General features: G+C 47.1%; 2 protein-coding genes across 7 annotated transcripts in view; one reads left to right on the top strand and one right to left on the bottom strand.

Annotated features, from left to right (window-relative positions):
• Positions 1 to 18,080, bottom strand: part of APIP (APAF1 interacting protein) — a 1,110,572-nt gene that overhangs the window by 1,004,997 nt on the left and 87,495 nt on the right. The window lies entirely within an intron of this gene.
• Positions 17,683 to 18,080, top strand: part of PDHX (pyruvate dehydrogenase complex component X) — a 1,431,343-nt gene continuing 1,430,945 nt past the window's right edge. The window contains exon 1 of the mRNA XM_069623364.1: positions 17,683 to 17,843. Within this exon, the coding sequence (XP_069479465.1) occupies positions 17,723 to 17,843 (121 nt within the window). The 5' untranslated portion in view covers positions 17,683 to 17,722. The remainder of the gene's footprint in view (positions 17,844 to 18,080) is intronic.

The raw sequence follows: 18,080 nt of genomic DNA, 5'->3' as shown, positions 1-18,080 counted from the left end.
CCTAGGTAAGAAAAGAGTTCCTGCTTTCCAGAAGAGTTCCAGTGTTCTGAATCTAGGGAGTGGCTCCTGCCCCACCCAACAGGAAAAGTAGTTCCAAACAGAAGAGGATCAGAGGCTCAACTGGCAGGCAAGTAAGCAGCATGGTCTGCTGCAGGTAAGTCCACCCAAGCATTATGAGCCGGCGCTTCCAGCGCTGGGACTGGGCATATTTATGAGCCTGGTGCCACTGGCGCCAGGACTGGGTCCAAAAGGTCCCAATTGGGACTGGTTGGCACTCGGAACCTGGGTTATGGATCTGCTTCCAAGGGAGTTGGGAAAACCCTGACCTTTTGGAAGCAGAGATCATGACAGTACCCCCCCTCAAGGCCTCTCCCAAACCGGGCTTCTCCGGGGGTTTTGGCTTGTCAGGAAATGTTCGGTGAAATCTTTTGATTAGGCGAGGAGCGTGGACATATTCAGCAGGTTCCCAGGATCTCTCTTGGGGGCCGTAGCCTTTCCAGTCAATTAGGTAAAATAGTTTAGATTTGGAGATCTTGGAGTCCAGAATGCTTTTGACTTCAAACTCGAGTTCTCCATCAACTAGGATAGGTTTTGGAGATTTAGTTAGTCGGGTTTGAGGTTGCACGGGTTTTAATAGAGAGACGTGGAAGACCGGATGTATCTTCATGTGCGGGGGCAAGTCAAACTTGACCGCTACTGGGTTTACTATGGTAGTGATGGAATAGGGACCAAGGTATCTTGGGTTGAATGTGCGTGGCCCTTTTAGAGGTAGATATTTGGTGGATAACCAGACTTGATCCCCTACTTGATATTGAGGGGCTTCCTTCAGATGTTGATCTGCTCCTTTCTTGTATTGTTCTTTAGCCCTTTGAAGGTGAGAAACAGCTTCCTTAAAGGCTTGGGTGATTGTAGAATGCAGGTAGTCTACTGCTGGTGTTTCAAGATCTTGGAGGGGATCCAACTCCGAGGTTCGAGGGTGACTGCCGTACAAAAGAAAAAACGGGGTTTTCCCAGTTCCCGAATGGACAGAGTTATTGTAGGCATATTCGGCTATCCAAGGTTTTTTCAGTTTGTTGCAGCATGCAGCGTAAATACTGTTCCAGAGTTTGATTGGTCCTCTCGGTTTGTCCGTCGGTCTGAGGGTGGTGACTGGTCGATAGTCTCACATCAATTTGAGCCGACCGACAGCAACTTCGCCAAAAATGAGAAATAAATTGACTACCTCGATCCGAAATTAGAACCGAAGGAAAACCGTGCAGTCGGACGATGTTTTCGAGAAATTCTCGGGCCAGAGTTGCTGCTGTTGGCAAGCCTTTGAGCGGAATGAAATGCGGCATCTTGGAGAATAAGTCCACGATTACTAGAATCGTATTGTATCCGGAGCATGGAGGTAGATCGGTGATGAAGTCCATAGAAAGCGTATGCCAAGGGCGAGGTGGGATGTCAATAGGGCGTAAGAGGCCTGCTGGTCTTTCCTTTTGACTCTTGTTTTGGGCGCATACTCCACAGGACATTATAAAGTCTCTGATATCTTTTTTCCAAGATGGCCACCAGAAGTAGCGCTTGATCTTTACTGAGGTCTTGGCCATACCGGGATGTCCTTCCATTAAAGAATCGTGATAACAAGAGATTACTTTTTTCTGTAAATCTGTGCTGGGTAGGTATAATCGTTCTTGGAAATACAATAAGTTGTCCTTTACTGCAAAGTCCTTTCCCTGCAGATGCCAATTCTGTATGTCTGCTGGAGTTACAAGTTGCCTGGCTTTATCCTTAACTTCCTCTATGGATTCTGTGGCGATTACACCCAGAATTCTTTGTTCGGGAATGATTGGTACAGGTTTAGGGTTGATCAAGTGTTCTTCCACTCCCATCCGAGAAAGGGCATCAGCTTTACCGTTCTTTGTACCAGGTCGATAGGTAATTATGAAGTCAAACTCAGCAAAGAATAATGCCCAACGGAGTTGTCTAGAGGATTGGGCTTTTGCGGTTTTCAAATATTGCAGGTTTCGGTGATCCGTAATCACAGTAACGGTGTGTCGGGCCCCCAGCAGATAATGCCGCCAAGCCTTAAAGGCAGACTTGATAGCCAGAAGTTCCTTGTCAGTAATCGTGTAATTGATTTCAGGAGGCGAGAATTTGCGGGACCAAAATGCCACGGGATGCAACTGATTGGTTACCGGGTCCTTTTGTGATAGAACTGCCCCCATGGCAAGGCTTGAAGCATCAGTTTCCACGATGTAGGGGAGTTCGGGGCGCGGGTGTTTTAAGATTGGTGCAGAGAGAAATTTAGTCTTCAAATCCTGGAAAGCTTGTTCCGCCTCGGTAGACCATTCAAAACGTTTGTTTTTCTTTAACAAGGCAGTGATGGGCTGGACTATTCGAGAGAATTCGGGGATAAACCTGCGGTAAAAATTAGCGAAGCCTAACATGCTTTGCACACCTTTTACGGAGGATGGTGATGGCCATTTGAGAACTGCATCGACCTTCTTTGAATCCATACGCACTCCGCCAGGTGATAATATGAATCCCAAGAATTCAACTTCAGTCACGTTGAAAACACATTTTTCCAACTTAGCGAAAAGTTTGTGTTGACGCAATCTTTCGAGGACCATTTTCACGTGTTTCCGATGTTCAGATTCCGATGAAGAATAAACGAGGATGTCGTCAATGTAAACAACAACACACACATCTATGAGCTCTCTGAGGACATCGTTCATAAAATATTGAAAGGCGGCCGGGGCATTGCAAAGTCCGAAGGGCATGACCTGATATTCAAATAGCCCATACTTGGTGCGGAAGGCCGTCTTCCATTCATCGCCCTCTTTTACTCGTACCAAGTGGTAAGCTCCTCTAAGATCCAGCTTTGTATATATGCATGCTTTTCTGACTTGGTCCAGGAGTTCAGGGATCAAAGGTAACGGATATCTATTCTTAACGGTGATCTGGTTCAGGGAGCGATAATCTATACAAGTTCTAAGGTCTCCTTCCTTTTTTGGAACGAAGAACAAAGCTGAAGAAGCAGGGGACTTGGAAGGACTAATAAACCCATTTGCCAGGTATTGACGAAGGTGAAGGTTCTCAGGCTCGGTGAGGGCATAAATTCTACTACAAGGAGGAGTAGATCCAGGTATCAGGTCTATCTGGCAGTCATAAGACCTATGAGGAGGTAGAGAGTTAGCCTGATCCTTCCGGAAAACATCTTGGTATTCTAGGTATTCAGGAGGTAACTGGGGAGTCTCTGAAGAAATTGCTGTCAGTGCAACACCAGGTGGAGGGTGACAAGTAGAGACACATTCTGGAAACTGGACCGTTCTTGCTTGCCAATCGATCAGAGGATTGTGTTTCTCTAACCAAGGTATTCCTAGAATAATCTGAAACTGAGGGGCCTTGATCACATCGAACACGATCTTCTCATGGTGTCCATCTTGACTTACTAGCGTCACCTCTTGAGTGGTATGCGTTACTGGCCCGGAGGCTATCTCCGTACCATCCACCGTAGTAATGACGTCCTTTACAGCCTTGGGACAAAGAGTTAGATTCATCCTCAAAACCATTTCATGATCCACATAATTGCCGATGGCACCGCTGTCGACGTAAGCTTCAATTGCATGTAATCGATCCGGATTATCAGGGCTAATGAGGACCATAGGTATCACGAAATGCGAGGTCACGGAACTGGTTTTCACGCTCGGCAAGAGGACCTCTATTCTTGTCGGGCGAGGTCGTTTCCCTGCTCAGAGTTTGTAACTTTGGTAACTGCAGCTCCTACTGCCTTCTTGGCAGGTTTCACCGGACAGTCTCGAAGAAAGTGCCCTGAGTTTCCGCAATAGAGGCATAATTGCAACTGTTTTCTCCTTTCCCGCTCCTTTTGTGTTAGAGGACCTTTCAGACCCCCTATTTGCATGGGTTCCCCGGAGTCTACTCCTTTGGAAGGAGTTGGCGGTTTGGAAAATACTCGAGCATCAAACTTGGAACGATCGGCCTTCCTGTTCTGCAGTCTGTGGTCTATTTGAACGACTAAGTCTATATAGTCCGAACAATCTTGTGGGGGATTCACTACTTGGGCTAACACATCTTTGAGCTCTCCACGTAGACCTCTATAAAACAGCGTAATCCTTTTGTCCTCAGGCCATTGAGTTTCCACTATCAGTCTGTTGAAAGACGCAATATAAGCCAAAAGGTCTTGATTACCTTGTCGCAACGAAAGAAGCTCATTGTCCAAGGCCTGCCCCTGTGAATGTCTTGCGAACAGTTTTTCCATACTGAGCTGAAAAACTTGAAAATCATGGAGGACCGGATCATCTTGATTTACTAGAGGGATCGACCAGTCTGCCGCATTGCCACTAAGGTACGAAAGCACGAAAGCTACTTTAGCTTGATCAGTTGGAAAGGCTGCTGGCCGGCATAAGAAATGCAACCGGCACTGATTGATAAATACTGCAAACCTCTTTGGGTCACCAGAAAATCGTTCGGGCGGAGCCAGAGGTACATTCCCAGGTAGGTTGATCTGCACTGGATTCATAGAGGATGTAGAAGGAAGATTTCCCCCAGATGCGGGTAACGGGGTCTGTCCGGCTTGTGACTGTAGCAATTGTCTAGCGAGATCATCTGTTCGCTCCTTGGAAATAATCAGTTCCCTTCTTAGAGCGTTTGTTTCCTGACGGGCTGCATGCACTTCTGCCCTTAGTTCCCCAAGTAACTGGGCTAGCTGGTCGGTATCCGAGGTTTCCATAGCGCCTGGACGGGAGTTTTGTGGTAGGCTTTGCGTTCTGTAACGCTCACCTGATTCCCGTAGAGGCGCCGGTCTTGACTGGGCGTATACCGTATCTTCAAAGGTGATGTGTAACACACGGCTGGCTCTTTGGGCTGGACCTCTGTGCACTGTATGTCTGACTCGAAGGGTAAGATGTCTGCAGATAGAAAATATGGGATTAAGGAACTGGGTTATTGAATGTCTCTCTCTTCTTCCCTTTCTCTTCTCCTGTAGAACCCCAAAGGTTAACGCTTTCACCTTAGGTAAGTGAACGCCGTGCTCTCCATCTGCCTCGGGGCAGGGTGCTGTAACCAGTTTCTTCACTGGATAAGGGGAGCAGGCCTCTTGACTTCAGAGGACTGCTGTCCGTCGTTTACTGCACGAACGGTAAGTTTCGAGTAATTCTAATGTCTTTAAAGTCTTTAGTAATGATGTCTCTTGTTTTGCAGGGTTCCGGCGATGGCGGATGACGGGCTGAAGTGAGTTGAAGATGGAGCCCATGTGATGAATAGAAGCGCCTGGAAGCACGTAAGTAAGCGCTTGTTGCCTGCTTCACGATGCGCTCTAACTGTCTTTTTATTTTGCAGGTACAAGTTCGGAGCGGCTCCAGGGTGCCGGAATACCCACTGGGTTAGATGTGGAAAGGAGTAATGGCACGTGAGTATTAAAGTTCCCCAATGTCTTTAAACGCACCTTGTTTTGTCTTTCAGATGCGGGATGCAGCGCCGAAGGCCTCCGGAGCGTGCGAAGAGTTGGTAAGCTTTTGTCTTTCAGATGCAGGAATGCAGTGTGAAGACCTCCGGAGCGCACGAAGAGTAGGTAAGCCTTTGTCTTTCAGATGCCGGAATGCAGCGCGAGGCGTTGGTGACAGCCGATGGACCAGGTAAGTGAAGAGCTGTCACTGAAGACCGTAATGCTAACCTGTTCTTTCTTGTCTTTATAGGTGTTGCTGAAGACTGGATTCAGGATGGTAAGCCTTTTTCCTTAGGCCCAGGATCAGATGCAGAAGACACGATGAGCGTTCTGCTGCAGAGGATGCAGAATAACGCAAAGCAAGATTCATCCATCGGGTGTGGTTTAAATAGCCTCCTGTAGTGCTTAGGTGTCTCCTTCCACAGCCACGCCTAGGTAAGAAAAGAGTTCCTGCTTTCCAGAAGAGTTCCAGTGTTCTGAATCTAGGGAGTGGCTCCTGCCCCACCCAACAGGAAAAGTAGTTCCAAACAGAAGAGGATCAGAGGCTCAACTGGCAGGCAAGTAAGCAGCATGGTCTGCTGCAGGTAAGTCCACCCAAGCATTATGAGCCCGGCGCTTCCAGCACTGGGACTGGGCATATTTATGAGCCTGGTGCCACTGGCGCCAGGACTGGGTCCAAAAGGTCCCAATTGGGACTGGTTGGCACTCGGAACCTGGGTTATGGATCTGCTTCCAAGGGAGTTGGGAAAACCCTGACCTTTTGGAAGCAGAGATCATGACAGAATGTCAATGGTATTTTCAACCCTCTAATGTTTGGCTCTTTCTCTGTTGTGGTTGAATTCCTGAAAAAATATCTTAATCTAATGATCCGGAAGAACTTCTGTAGCTCAACCTCTGTTTCGGAGTTTCTTGCTCTAGTGGTAGAAACAAAAGACAGTCCCTTCAGCAAGACTTGTTCCTCTGCTGCAGACAAGATGTATTCAGTCAGATTATAAATGGGAACTACCAACTTTGGGGCGGTCGCTGCCAATTCCTCGTTTGCATCCGAGAAGGGCCTTGATATTTGTTGTGGCCTCGCCTGCCTTGCCCCGAAAAAACTGGGGTTGTTGTTGTGGTCTGGTCACAGTGCTAGCTGTGTTGAGGTACTAGGGTCTGATCCACTACTTGTGGAGCTGTTGGAGGAATTAGAAAAATTGACAGTATCATGCAAGAACTGCCATGAAGACCGGTCCTATGAAGACAACAATTATATAACGTCTGTCTGGCAGAATCAAAAGGTACTGTTTATAATAACTGAAACATTTTTTCATCTTGTACTAGACTATTGCGAAATACTAACTCTAGTAAAAAAAGCACTGACATTAGGAATATTTATCCATAGGTGTGGTGCAAGACCAGATTTTCTGGATAAAATATCCATCAAGTTGCCAGATGGACACGTGATTTTCCTCAACGTCTCGAAGCAATCACAGTGAACTATAGGTCAGTAATTGTGGTGGTACATGTAGTAATTACTGCAGCCATTACTCATAGAATATGAACACAAAGTAGAAAAAGAAAACATTTTTAAAAATTTGTAGATCAAAATTTAAGAAGCATCGCATTTGGGAAGAATAGTATTCTTGTACAAACCAGTTCCATTGTCCTGAAGATGGCCCATATTCATCAGACCAACAGCATTTGAGAGTCTACTGTATGAGTCTAGACGGCCGAAACATATGTCGACAAAACAAAAGGAAATTGTTATTGAATTTTCCTTTTTCTCCATCTACATTTATACCTGACAGGTGTTTGATATAAATTGCAATACCAATCACACCCCAAAATAATGTCGCACAGTGATATAGAGAGGCTCTATACAATAAACCAAGGCAGAAACAGCTTTCTCTCCAGACAACGGATGTATTAAATTACGAGGGAGTCATCATAGATACTGTTGTTAGATCTTGATTTCCACAACCTCAGAAAGTACTAGCCCCAAATAGAAGTGCTGTTTTTTTATTTTTTTTAATATACTTTTGTATTCTTTGTAATTTAGATTGATGTTACACCATGTTTTGTGTTTTGACATGAGAATTTCACAGTCTTGATTGTGTTTATTAATGTATACTATGTATGTCTTTTTAAAAAAATGTATATTAAAATAAATGAAAATTTGATGTACATAGATCAGAGTGGTGCACTAAACAATCTGGTAGTTGAATAGATTGTCAATCTACTGACCTGGAGACACTTAGGGACGTAAAGGAAAGGGTAGTTGACCTGTCTGTTCTCTGTTTTGCTACTGTATTATTCGCCCATTCTACAGAGTCGACCCCCGTGAACAAAATAATTCTAAATATTGCCACGACCAATAGGACTGGTACAACACCTAGTTGCCAAGGCGAAGTCCGTCCCAACGCAGAAGTAGCAGGAACTCCTACCTCCCCTTGACGGTCTTGGCGCCTGGATTAGTTAAAACACAGGTCACCGCGACCCCCACGGGGAAAGAGGGTTAGGGTCCACGGATTGGATAGGTTTCGGGATGGTAGGGTAACCGGATTGAGGGTTAGGGAGAGGTTATGGGTAGGGAGAGGGTTTTTAGGGTCACGTTGTTCCCAGACTCTGACCTTCTGAGTCTGAACTGAACTACCTTCTCCTTGGTAGTTGCCTTTGTAACTCCCTGAGCGTTCATTCAGTCATGCATTCTTACCACATGCATGCTTTACCCTTAGGCTGGAACCCAGCACTTGTTCACCATTCACAAGTTTGCCCAGTATCGGGTTCGATATGCAATTCACGTTCCCCCTGGTTAAATATTCCACAAGTAAAACATATAATCTGGTACAATGCTTTGATCACATTTTGCACTTAGCTCTAGTGTTCCGAGTTTCCAGTGCGCTTCTTCCGCCCGCCGGCTCCACTGACTGTGCGCTGCGAAACGTTCTGGTCGCTGTCGATAGCGGCTCACCCCTGACACAAAAGGGAGAAAGTTAGCTTTGCCCTTTCACAGTGCTAGCTTAGAATGGCCCGCAACAGGCGAGCGTACGTTTAGAATGGCCCGCAACAGGCGAGCATACTGCTATGTTTGCACCCGCAACCGGCGAATGCATGTCACATGCAAAGTTAGTGGGTTAGTTAGTTCGCGAGCTTTCGCGTATCTCCCCCGCAGTGTGTGAGCTTTCAATAGTCACTGGTAAGCAAAGTCCCTTTCCAGTACACACTTCCCTCTGGTTATCTTAAAAAAGCAGGCAATACACTTATCTTTGACATCGCGGGGCCTAAAGGTGGGTCTTGTGGCGAGGGCGGCCCCGCGAGAAGTTTCACCGGAGCTCCGTGAGATGCGTCCTCTCGGCAGCAGAATCGAGCACGGACGAGCTTTCGGTGATCGCGCATGCGCGGTAGCCTCTTCGCGCATGCGCGTTGTATCGGGCGTTGTCCTGGGCTGCTGGAGCTGTAGTTTCAGGCCCGGGGCTGCTGGGAAACGTAGTCTTCCTGGCTTTCTGTGTCCTGCACACCTTGTACCCCTACACCAAGTACATCTGCAATGGGGACAAAGGTGGCAGCGACTCAGAAACGTTACACCCACAGTCCCAGTAACCCCCCTACCTTGATTCTTACCATGTGGGCGTAACAGAGGCCGTGAGTTCCTGACAGTACATCCCCTCCCCGCAGAAGGGCCAGGTTTTGTGGGGTGATTGTGATGAAATAAACGTACCAATCTTGGGGCATGCACATTGGTGGCAGGTTCCCAGGACCTATCCTCAGGGCCAAACCCCACCCAATCAACCAAGTAATGCAATCTACCTCGCCTCACTCGTGAGTTCAGTATGGCCTTAACCTCATACTCTGGGTACCCTTCTATGAGGACAGGTGGTGGTTTTTCCATGCGCATATGGGGCTTTGCTGGTTTTAGGAGCGCTACATGAGATACAGAATGAACCCTCATGTGATCTGGAAGGCGAAGTCGCATCGCTACCGGGTTAACCACTTGTGTAATGAGAAACGGGCCTATGAAGCGGGGCTTCAATTTTCGGGAACCTGAGAGGTGCAAATGTCGTGTTGAAAGCCATACTTTATCACCCACTTGATAATCTGGGTTAGCACGGCGCTTTTTGTCAGCATACTTCTTGATTGTGTTCTTAGCCGTGATCAAATTTTGTCGGGCCTTTTCCCAGACCTGCTTGAACTGGGCCACTTTGGTTTGTACTGAGCGCAATGCATCTGGAACTCGTTCTCCACTTGGCTGCACGGATGGGTTGTATCCATAAGTCATAAAAAAAGGAGAATATCCTGTGGAGGCATGTTGAGAATTGTTATAGGCTAGTTCTGCTAACCACAAGAGTTCAACCCAACCCCCTTCAGTGCCATGTGTAAAACAGCGAAGGTATTGTTCTAGCGTCTGATTCAGTCGCTCAGTCTGTCCATCAGTTTCAGGGTGGTAACTACTAGACATCTGCAACTGTATTCCTATTTTCTTACAGAAATGCCTCCAAAACCTTGACGTAAACTGCGTTCCCCGGTCCGAGACTATGTGCTGTGGTATTCCGTGCAGGCGAACGACATGTTGTAGAAAAAGATTTGCAAATTCCTCCGCCGTCGGCTGGCCGCTACTGGGTATGAAGTGAGCAAGTTTAGTAAATGAATCTATCACTACTAATATTGTGGTTTGACCCTGATCCGGGGGCAATTCAACGATGAAGTCTAATGATACGGTATGCCACGGCTGTGAGGGAGTGGGTAAAGGTCTCAATAGTCCTGCTGGTTTCTTATGATCTGTTTTATTTCGAGCACATATCTCACAATTTGCCACATATTCTCGCACGTCTTTGCGTAAGTTGGGCCACCAATAGTGTCGTTGAAGTAATTCTTGTGTTTTGTGCACCCCCGGGTGACCAGCCAGTGGGGAGTCATGGCACCATTTGAGAGCTTGAGCCTGTAGACTCTTAGTCGGTAAATATACTTCTTTGTCTTGGAACGGTATGCCTTCTTGTAAAGAACGTTTTAACTGTGGGTTTTCCCATTGAAGTAATTCTTTCGCTGTCATGGCATTTCCCACCTGTTCCAGTAAGGTATTAGTTACGCTCCCTACGATCTTGGTTAAGGGCACAATGGGTTTTGCCGCTTCCTCAGGTCTAGGCGAAACTGATGATTCCGGATATCTGGAAAGTATGTCTGCCTTCTTGTTCTCCTGTCCGGGTCGGTATGTTACCACGAAATCAAAGTCCGCAAAGTACATTGCCCATCGTAATTGCCGTGGAGTGAGAGCTCTCGCCGACTTTAGGAACTGGAGGTTGCGGTGATCCGTCAGCACCGTTATGGTGTGCCTTGCTCCCAACAAATAGTGCCTCCATTCTGCAAAGGCCACCTTTATGGCTAGTAGCTCACGATCTGCAATGGTGTAGTTTTGTTCTGCAGGATTAAGTTTTCTTGAGTAATAAGCGACTGGGTGTAAACGCCCTGATTGGTCCCGTTGTGACAATATCGCTCCCAATGCATAACTTGAAGCGTCCGTTTCCACCAGAAACGGCAACGTTGGGTCCGGATGTAACAGAACGGGGGCTGTAGTGAACGCTTCCTTCAGTAACTTGAAACTGTGTTCCGCCTCCGTATCCCACACAAATTTTTTCCCTTTCTTGAGCAGACGGGTAATGGCTAAGCTTTTTTCCGCAAACCCCTGGATAAACCTTCGGTAGAAGTTTGCAAATCCTAGTACTGACTGTAGTTCTTTGACATTCTGCGGGGCTGGCCAATCCAGAATTGCTTGTACCTTTTGCGTATCCATCTTCACGCCTTCGGGAGAGAGTACAAAGCCCAAGAATTCCACTGTGGCGCAATGAAACGTGCATTTTTCCAACTTAGCGAATAGATGGTGCTCTCGTAAACGTTGTAGAACGGATCTGACATGTTGCACATGTTCTTCCTTATTCCGAGAATAGATCAGTATGTCGTCAATATAAACAACGACATAAATGTCTAGGAAACCACGTAGGACTTCATCCAAGAAGTGTTGAAAGGCGGCGGGTGCGTTACAGAGACCGAACGGCATGACCTGGTACTCATACAGTCCAAATTTCGTTCTGAAGGCGGTCTTCCATTCATCCCCTTCACGCACCCGCACCAGGTGGTAAGCACCTCGTAAGTCCAACTTAGTGTAAATTGTGGCTCCTCGTACTTGGTCCAACAGGACCGGTATCAATGGTAAGGGGTACCGATTCTTGATTGTTATGCGATTTACCGCGCGGTAGTCGATACACGTCCTGAGATCTCCAGTTTTCTTCGGAACGAAGAATAACGGTGAGGAAACGGGCGAGGTGGAGTGACGGATAAACCCGTTCTGGAGGTTGGCGTCTATGTACTCTTTGAGATGTTGATTCTCGGATTCCATCAAGGCGTAAATCCGGCTGCACGGCAGGGCGGCTCCTGGTTCCAAATCTATCCTACAGTCAAACGACCTGTGCGGTGGTAAAGTTTCTGCCGCCTTTTTACTAAAAACGTCCTGAAACTCTTGGTATTCTTGCGGTAATTCCACTGGCGGCTCTCCTTTGTTTTCCTGTGTGGCCCCTAGAACCTGCACCATATGTCCCGATTCTTTCGTGCACTGTGTACGGCAGAGACTAGAAGAGAAACACACTGTTCCACGTGCCCAGTCGATCGCCGGGTTATGTAATGCCAGCCACGGTAACCCCAGGATGAAACCGAACTGGGGGGCGGCGATGACATCGAATTGAATGCGCTCTTTATGCCCTTGGATGTTCAAAATCATCTCCCCCGTTTGCTGTGTCACTGGTCCTGATGTCAACAGAGATCCATCGACCGATCGAACCTCCTCATGTAGGTTCTTAGTGGCAACTGGTAAACCCAATTTAGCAGCATAATCAGAATCCACAAAGTTACCGGTTGCTCCGGAATCCACCATTAACGTGATGGCTTGATCCCTTTGGCGTGTCTGAAGAATTCCCGTGACGGTAACATGGGCTTTGTGTACCTGTGTCACGTTACCCAATGAATGCTTGGGGGCACTATGATGATCTTGGCTCGACAGACCCCCCCTCCTTACTGGCGAGCATCGGCGTTTCCCGACGAAGCGGTGTTCTTTGGTTTAGCCCCACATTCCTTCACAAAGTGGCCTGACTTGCCACAGTACATACACAGTTTTTCTCTTCTGCGTTTCTCCTTTTCTTCTTTAGAGAGTGGTCCACGGATCATTCCGACTTGCATGGGTTCTACTTCCGAAGTCTTCTCTGTTGCTTTTGAACCAGGTGCAGCCCTCGGATAATCCGCTCTTGTCGAATACTGTTTGGTCTCCCATTTACGTCTGTCTTGTTTCCTTTCTCCTTGCCTGTGATCCAAACGTAGGGCCAACTCTATCATTCCCGTGCAGGTGGTTGGTTGCGGGTCCACCTGCACTATTAGGTCTTTCAACTCCTCCCTAAGGCCTTGGTAAAAAAGGGCCAGTCTTTTTTCATGGGGCCACTCTGCTTCAACCACTAATCTGTTGAATGTTGTCACATACCAAATGAGTTCCCTACTTCCCTGCCGTAAGGTGAGTAGCTCTCGATCTCGGATCAAGGAGGCCGCCTTCCTATTAAACATTTTACCGAATTCTTCCTGAAATTCCCCCCAATCATATAGTAAAGCATCGTCTTGTTGTACTAGGGGGGTAGCCCATGCCGCAGCATCCCCCGTGAGATATGAAATCCCGAAGGCTGTGCGGGACTGGGCCGAACGAAAGATTGTTGATTTAGTCAAGAAATGCAACTGGCATTGGGTCATAAATATGGAGAATTTTTGTGGGTCTCCCCCGTACCTTTCCGGGGTGGCTAGGGGCATGGGCGGCTCCGTGGTCACTTGAACCTGTACTGGAGTAGGAGGAGGCCCATCTGGTAGGGGTCTAGCTTGTGCCGTGATTTCCTGCACACGGTGAGCTAGTGTAGCGTAATCCTGCCTTGTGGCTTCTAAAGCATCTTTTAGTTCATGCAGGACGCGAGCTATGTCTTCCATGGTGCCGGAGTTCGTGCTACTTGGGCGTGTCAAAATACGTGGGTCCGTGCTTCTGTCAAGGCGAAGTCCGTCCCAACGCAGAAGTAGCAGGAACTCCTACCTCCCCTTGACGGTCTTGGCGCCTGGATTAGTTAAAACACAGGTCACCGCGACCCCCACGGGGAAAGAGGGTTAGGGTCCACGGATTGGATAGGTTTCGGGATGGTAGGGTAACCGGATTGAGGGTTAGGGAGAGGTTATGGGTAGGGAGAGGGTTTTTAGGGTCACGTTGTTCCCAGACTCTGACCTTCTGAGTCTGAACTGAACTACCTTCTCCTTGGTAGTTGCCTTTGTAACTCCTTGAGCGTTCATTCAGTCATGCATTCTTACCACATGCATGCTTTACCCTTAGGCTGGAACCCAGCACTTGTTCACCATTCACAAGTTTGCCCAGTATCGGGTTCGATATGCAATTCACGTTCCCCCTGGTTAAATATTCCACAAGTAAAACATATAATCTGGTACAATGCTTTGATCACATTTTGCACTTAGCTCTAGTGTTCCGAGTTTCCAGTGCGCTTCTTCCGCCCGCCGGCTCCACTGACTGTGCGCTGCGAAACGTTCTGGTCGCTGTCGATAGCGGCTCACCCCTGACACAAAAGGGAGAAAGTTAGCTTTGCCCTTTCACAGTGCTAGCTTAGAATGGCCCGCAACAGGCGAGCGTACGTTTAGAATGGCCCGCAACAGGCGAGCATACTGCTATGTTTGCACCCGCAACCGGCGAATGCATGTCACATGCAAAGTTAGTGGGTTAGTTAGTTCGCGAGCTTTCGCGTATCTCCCCCGCAGTGTGTGAGCTTTCAATAGTCACTGGTAAGCGAAGTCCCTTTCCAGTACACACTTCCCTCTGGTTATCTTAAAAAAGCAGGCAATACACTTATCTTTGACATCGCGGGGCCTAAAGGTGCGTCTTGTGGCGAGGGCGGCCCCGCGAGAAGTTTCACCGGAGCTCCGTGAGATGCGTCCTCTCGGCAGCAGAATCGAGCACGGACGAGCTTTCGGTGATCGCGCATGCGCGGTAGCCTCTTCGCGCATGCGCGTTGTATCGGGTGTTGTCCTGGGCTGCTGGAGCTGTAGTTTCAGGCCCGGGGCTGCTGGGAAACGTAGTCTTCCTGGCTTTCTGTGTCCTGCACACCTTGTACCCCTACACCAAGTACATCTGCAATGGGGACAAAGGTGGCAGCGACTCAGAAACGTTACACCCACAGTCCCAGTAACCCCCCTACCTTGATTCTTACCATGTGGGCGTAACGGAGGCCGTGAGTTCCTGACACTAGTGCGCACAGCTTGGTTCCTCCAGGTATTTATTTATTTATTTTATTTATTTGCATTTGTTAAGCGCACTTGCAGCCCATGAGGCATCGAGGCGCTGTTACAGAGGAAACACAGATTTAAGATTACATTCGGAGGCTCTTAGTTACAAGTTAGCAGGCATAAAGGCAGAAACAGGTTAAAGTCACATAAAGAGTCTGGTTTTGATAGCCTTACGAAAGGCAAGGTGGGACTCGATGAGTCTGAGGTGAGGTGGCAGGGCGTTCCAGTGCGTGGCTGCAAGGGTGGGGAAACTGGAGCCACCAGCACGCACTTTCCGAGAGGTAGGCCTGACAATGGTGTTGGCGTAGAAAGATCTAAGCGGTCTTGTGGCGGAGTGCCTGGTGATTCTGTTCGTCAGGTAGGGGGGGGCAAGCTTGTGAATGCATTTGTGGGTGATGGCAAGAGTTTTAAAGACAATTCTTTCTTTAACAGGGAGCCAATGCACTTGCCTTCTGATTTCGGAGATGTGGTCTCTCCTTGCGGTGCCGGTGGCTGCCCTTAGAGCATTGTTCTGGGCTAGCTGAAGTTTGGCGATGTTTTTGTTGGAGGTCCCGACGAGAAGGGCATTACAGTAGTCAAGTCTTGACCCGATGATGGCCCTGGCAATCGTGAGGCTGCTTTGACGGGCCAGGAAGGGCCTTGTTGCGTTGATGACTTTGGTGTAGTAGGCTGAGGAGGCGGCGATGGCATTGACCTGTCTGTCCATCGAGAGGTCGGAGTCAAGGTAGACTCCGAGTGTCTTGACATGGTTAGAGACTTTAATTGGAATATTATCAATGGTGAAGGAGGCGTACTGTTCTCCAAGATTGCCGAGGGTGAAAGGTGAGCCAATAAGGAGGAGTTCGGTTTTTTCACCATTGAGGCAAAGCCAATTCTCCGCCATCCAGGATTGGATGGTAGAGTAGATAGAGGAGAGTATTCTTCATCGCTCTGGCCCTCTTCCTCGTCCCAGTACTTTGAGTCAGAGTCAAAGGGGTGTATTTAAGAACATTCCTATTTGTCATACAAGGATGGTCTTTTTCAACATGACAATAGGATATGGAGGATTGGGGAATCCTTCCTGGGTGTCAACCTTGGAAGGGTAGGGTGGATACCATGTTCTCTCTGGAATATCGACACCAGGTCCATAGGGGAACTCCATCCCATGTGATCCTCCCTCATATTGCCACCCCCAGGGGTCTTCTGGACTGTGTCCGCACTACCCTGACCACATGAGAAGGGGTTTCCCCTAGGGAAACATGGACGATATCCTGAGATTCGTCACAGCATGCAGCTCCTGAGCTCTCAGCATACTATTTGCGGAACACCACTTCGCTAAGTGGGCTTCACCTGTTAACCATGGGGTACCTTCAGAGTTTGCATATGTAGCAAGAATTGATTTGGAAAGTCTGGACAATTCTTTTTTTAACATGCTTCTTTGTTATTAGTATGCCTTTTCCAATATGTAAGTGTTTAAGTAATTTGAATTGTGATGGAAGGTTTTGGACAGAAAACCTGCACACAGCTCCAGTTACCTACTAAATTCCTTATTATTATACAAAGAACCCAAGCAATAATAAAACACCTCTTTTAAAGCTAAGTTTACAGCTATGATATCTGCTAGTTTGACATACAAAAAAGAAAGTCTCAATTTATATGGATACGCAAATATTTTCTTACCACTTTGCAGAACAGCACACCGGAAGTTTGCCTCACAGTCCCAGATATACTGCTTAGTGTGTGATCCTTGGCTTTTAACCTCACTGTGCAGTGCCTACAGAAATTGGGAGTTCTCAAAGCATGCCATCTTTTATGCATAACAATACTGCTGTCAAAACAGGTCCAAATTCGCATGTGATTAATAAGTGCCTTTAAGAGATGGTTGCATTAGGCTGACAGAATCAAATGTAAAGGTAATGTTTTAACAGTAAACCATTATACTGAAATTGTGGTTGGAATCACTAAGAAGTTTCAGCAGACCATGTGCCAAAGCCCAGACTGTACATGGTTTAAAGAGTGTGTGAGAACATATTCAAGTGTTAGTGTGGGGAGAGAGACATATAGAAATGGACACAAATAGAGAATGATACAAAAATCCAGGCGATGTAGAAAGTGGGACAAATGGAGATTGGTGAGTACCTGCACTTCTTTTTTTCCATTTAAAGTACTGGTCATATGACATGGAAGTGTTATACACAGGCACACCAAAAAACGGCAATGCCAATTAACTGAAAACTTGGAGGCTCTGCCTGGAATAATCTTGCAGTAGAATGGCAAATTATATGGGTTTGCGAAGTGCAAATATTCCGATTACTAGAAGTGTCTCATAAATGTCGCACCACATCTCTAAGAATGTCACCGCGCATTTCATTGCTTTGTTTACCATTTAGAAAACAAAAAGATGCTTCGTAACAAAATTCCTAGTGCATCCATGTTCGCTGATTTATGGAAAAAAAAATTCCCTTTCAAAATGGCCGCCATGTTAGCTGAAATTATACCAAGTAGGGCATCCGAGGTATAGGACGCAAATGGTCATGCTAGAAAAAAGAGTACTTTGTATGTGCTACTAGAATATTGGTACCATTAACCGCGCTATTGGAGCAAAATTCAAAAAATGATGTATACAATCTGTATCAATTGTCTAAAAAAGATGTTCGCCAAATTATATTTATATTATTCTTTCAAGTTTACATAGTACAAAACCCGTAATTTTATTTGCGAAAATGATACAAAAATACAATATATTCACGATTTCCAATGAATAACGTCTTAAAAATATTAAAATCTAAACGATTTAAGGAACGTTCCACGTAAGAAACAGGCAACTCGAGTTTCAAGATGGCGACACCGGTGACGCTTCTCCACAGGGACGCACTATGCGCGCTGACATATTGCTCTGTGCGGTCTAAATTGACATTTCTGTTTTTGACTTGACCCAATACTGACTGAGGTCAGGTAAAGATGGCGGCCTCCCTTACAGTTAGGTTTAGCAGTACAGGACTCTGGAAGGTGATGGTGTCCGTGGTCCGGCGATTGCATGGAAGTGGACGCAGGTTTCTGAGGAGCTGTGAAGCCCTGCACGGTGAGGGGGTTGGCTTGCGAAGGGGTTGAACGCGCTACAGTTTAATGACAAAGTGTGAGGGAATCTGTACAGCAAGTTGCAGGGTCTATACCTGCCATTGAAAGGTGGGTGTGATCACTGTGATGGGCAGACAGCATAAGGCATCTCGTTCAAACAGGCTGTCTGTGGCATCGTTATCTATTTACGAGCACTACCAAATTGTGTGGTAATATCAGCATGGTTTCAGGGCCACGCCAA

The sequence above is a fragment of the Ambystoma mexicanum genome, chromosome 11, assembly GCF_040938575.1.
Source record: "Ambystoma mexicanum isolate Mex_15411 chromosome 11, UKY_AmexF1_1, whole genome shotgun sequence".
NCBI classification, from domain to species: Eukaryota; Metazoa; Chordata; class Amphibia; order Caudata; family Ambystomatidae; genus Ambystoma; species Ambystoma mexicanum.
Note: the sequence above shows the minus strand (reverse complement) of the source record. Positions and strands in the feature narration are given on the sequence as shown.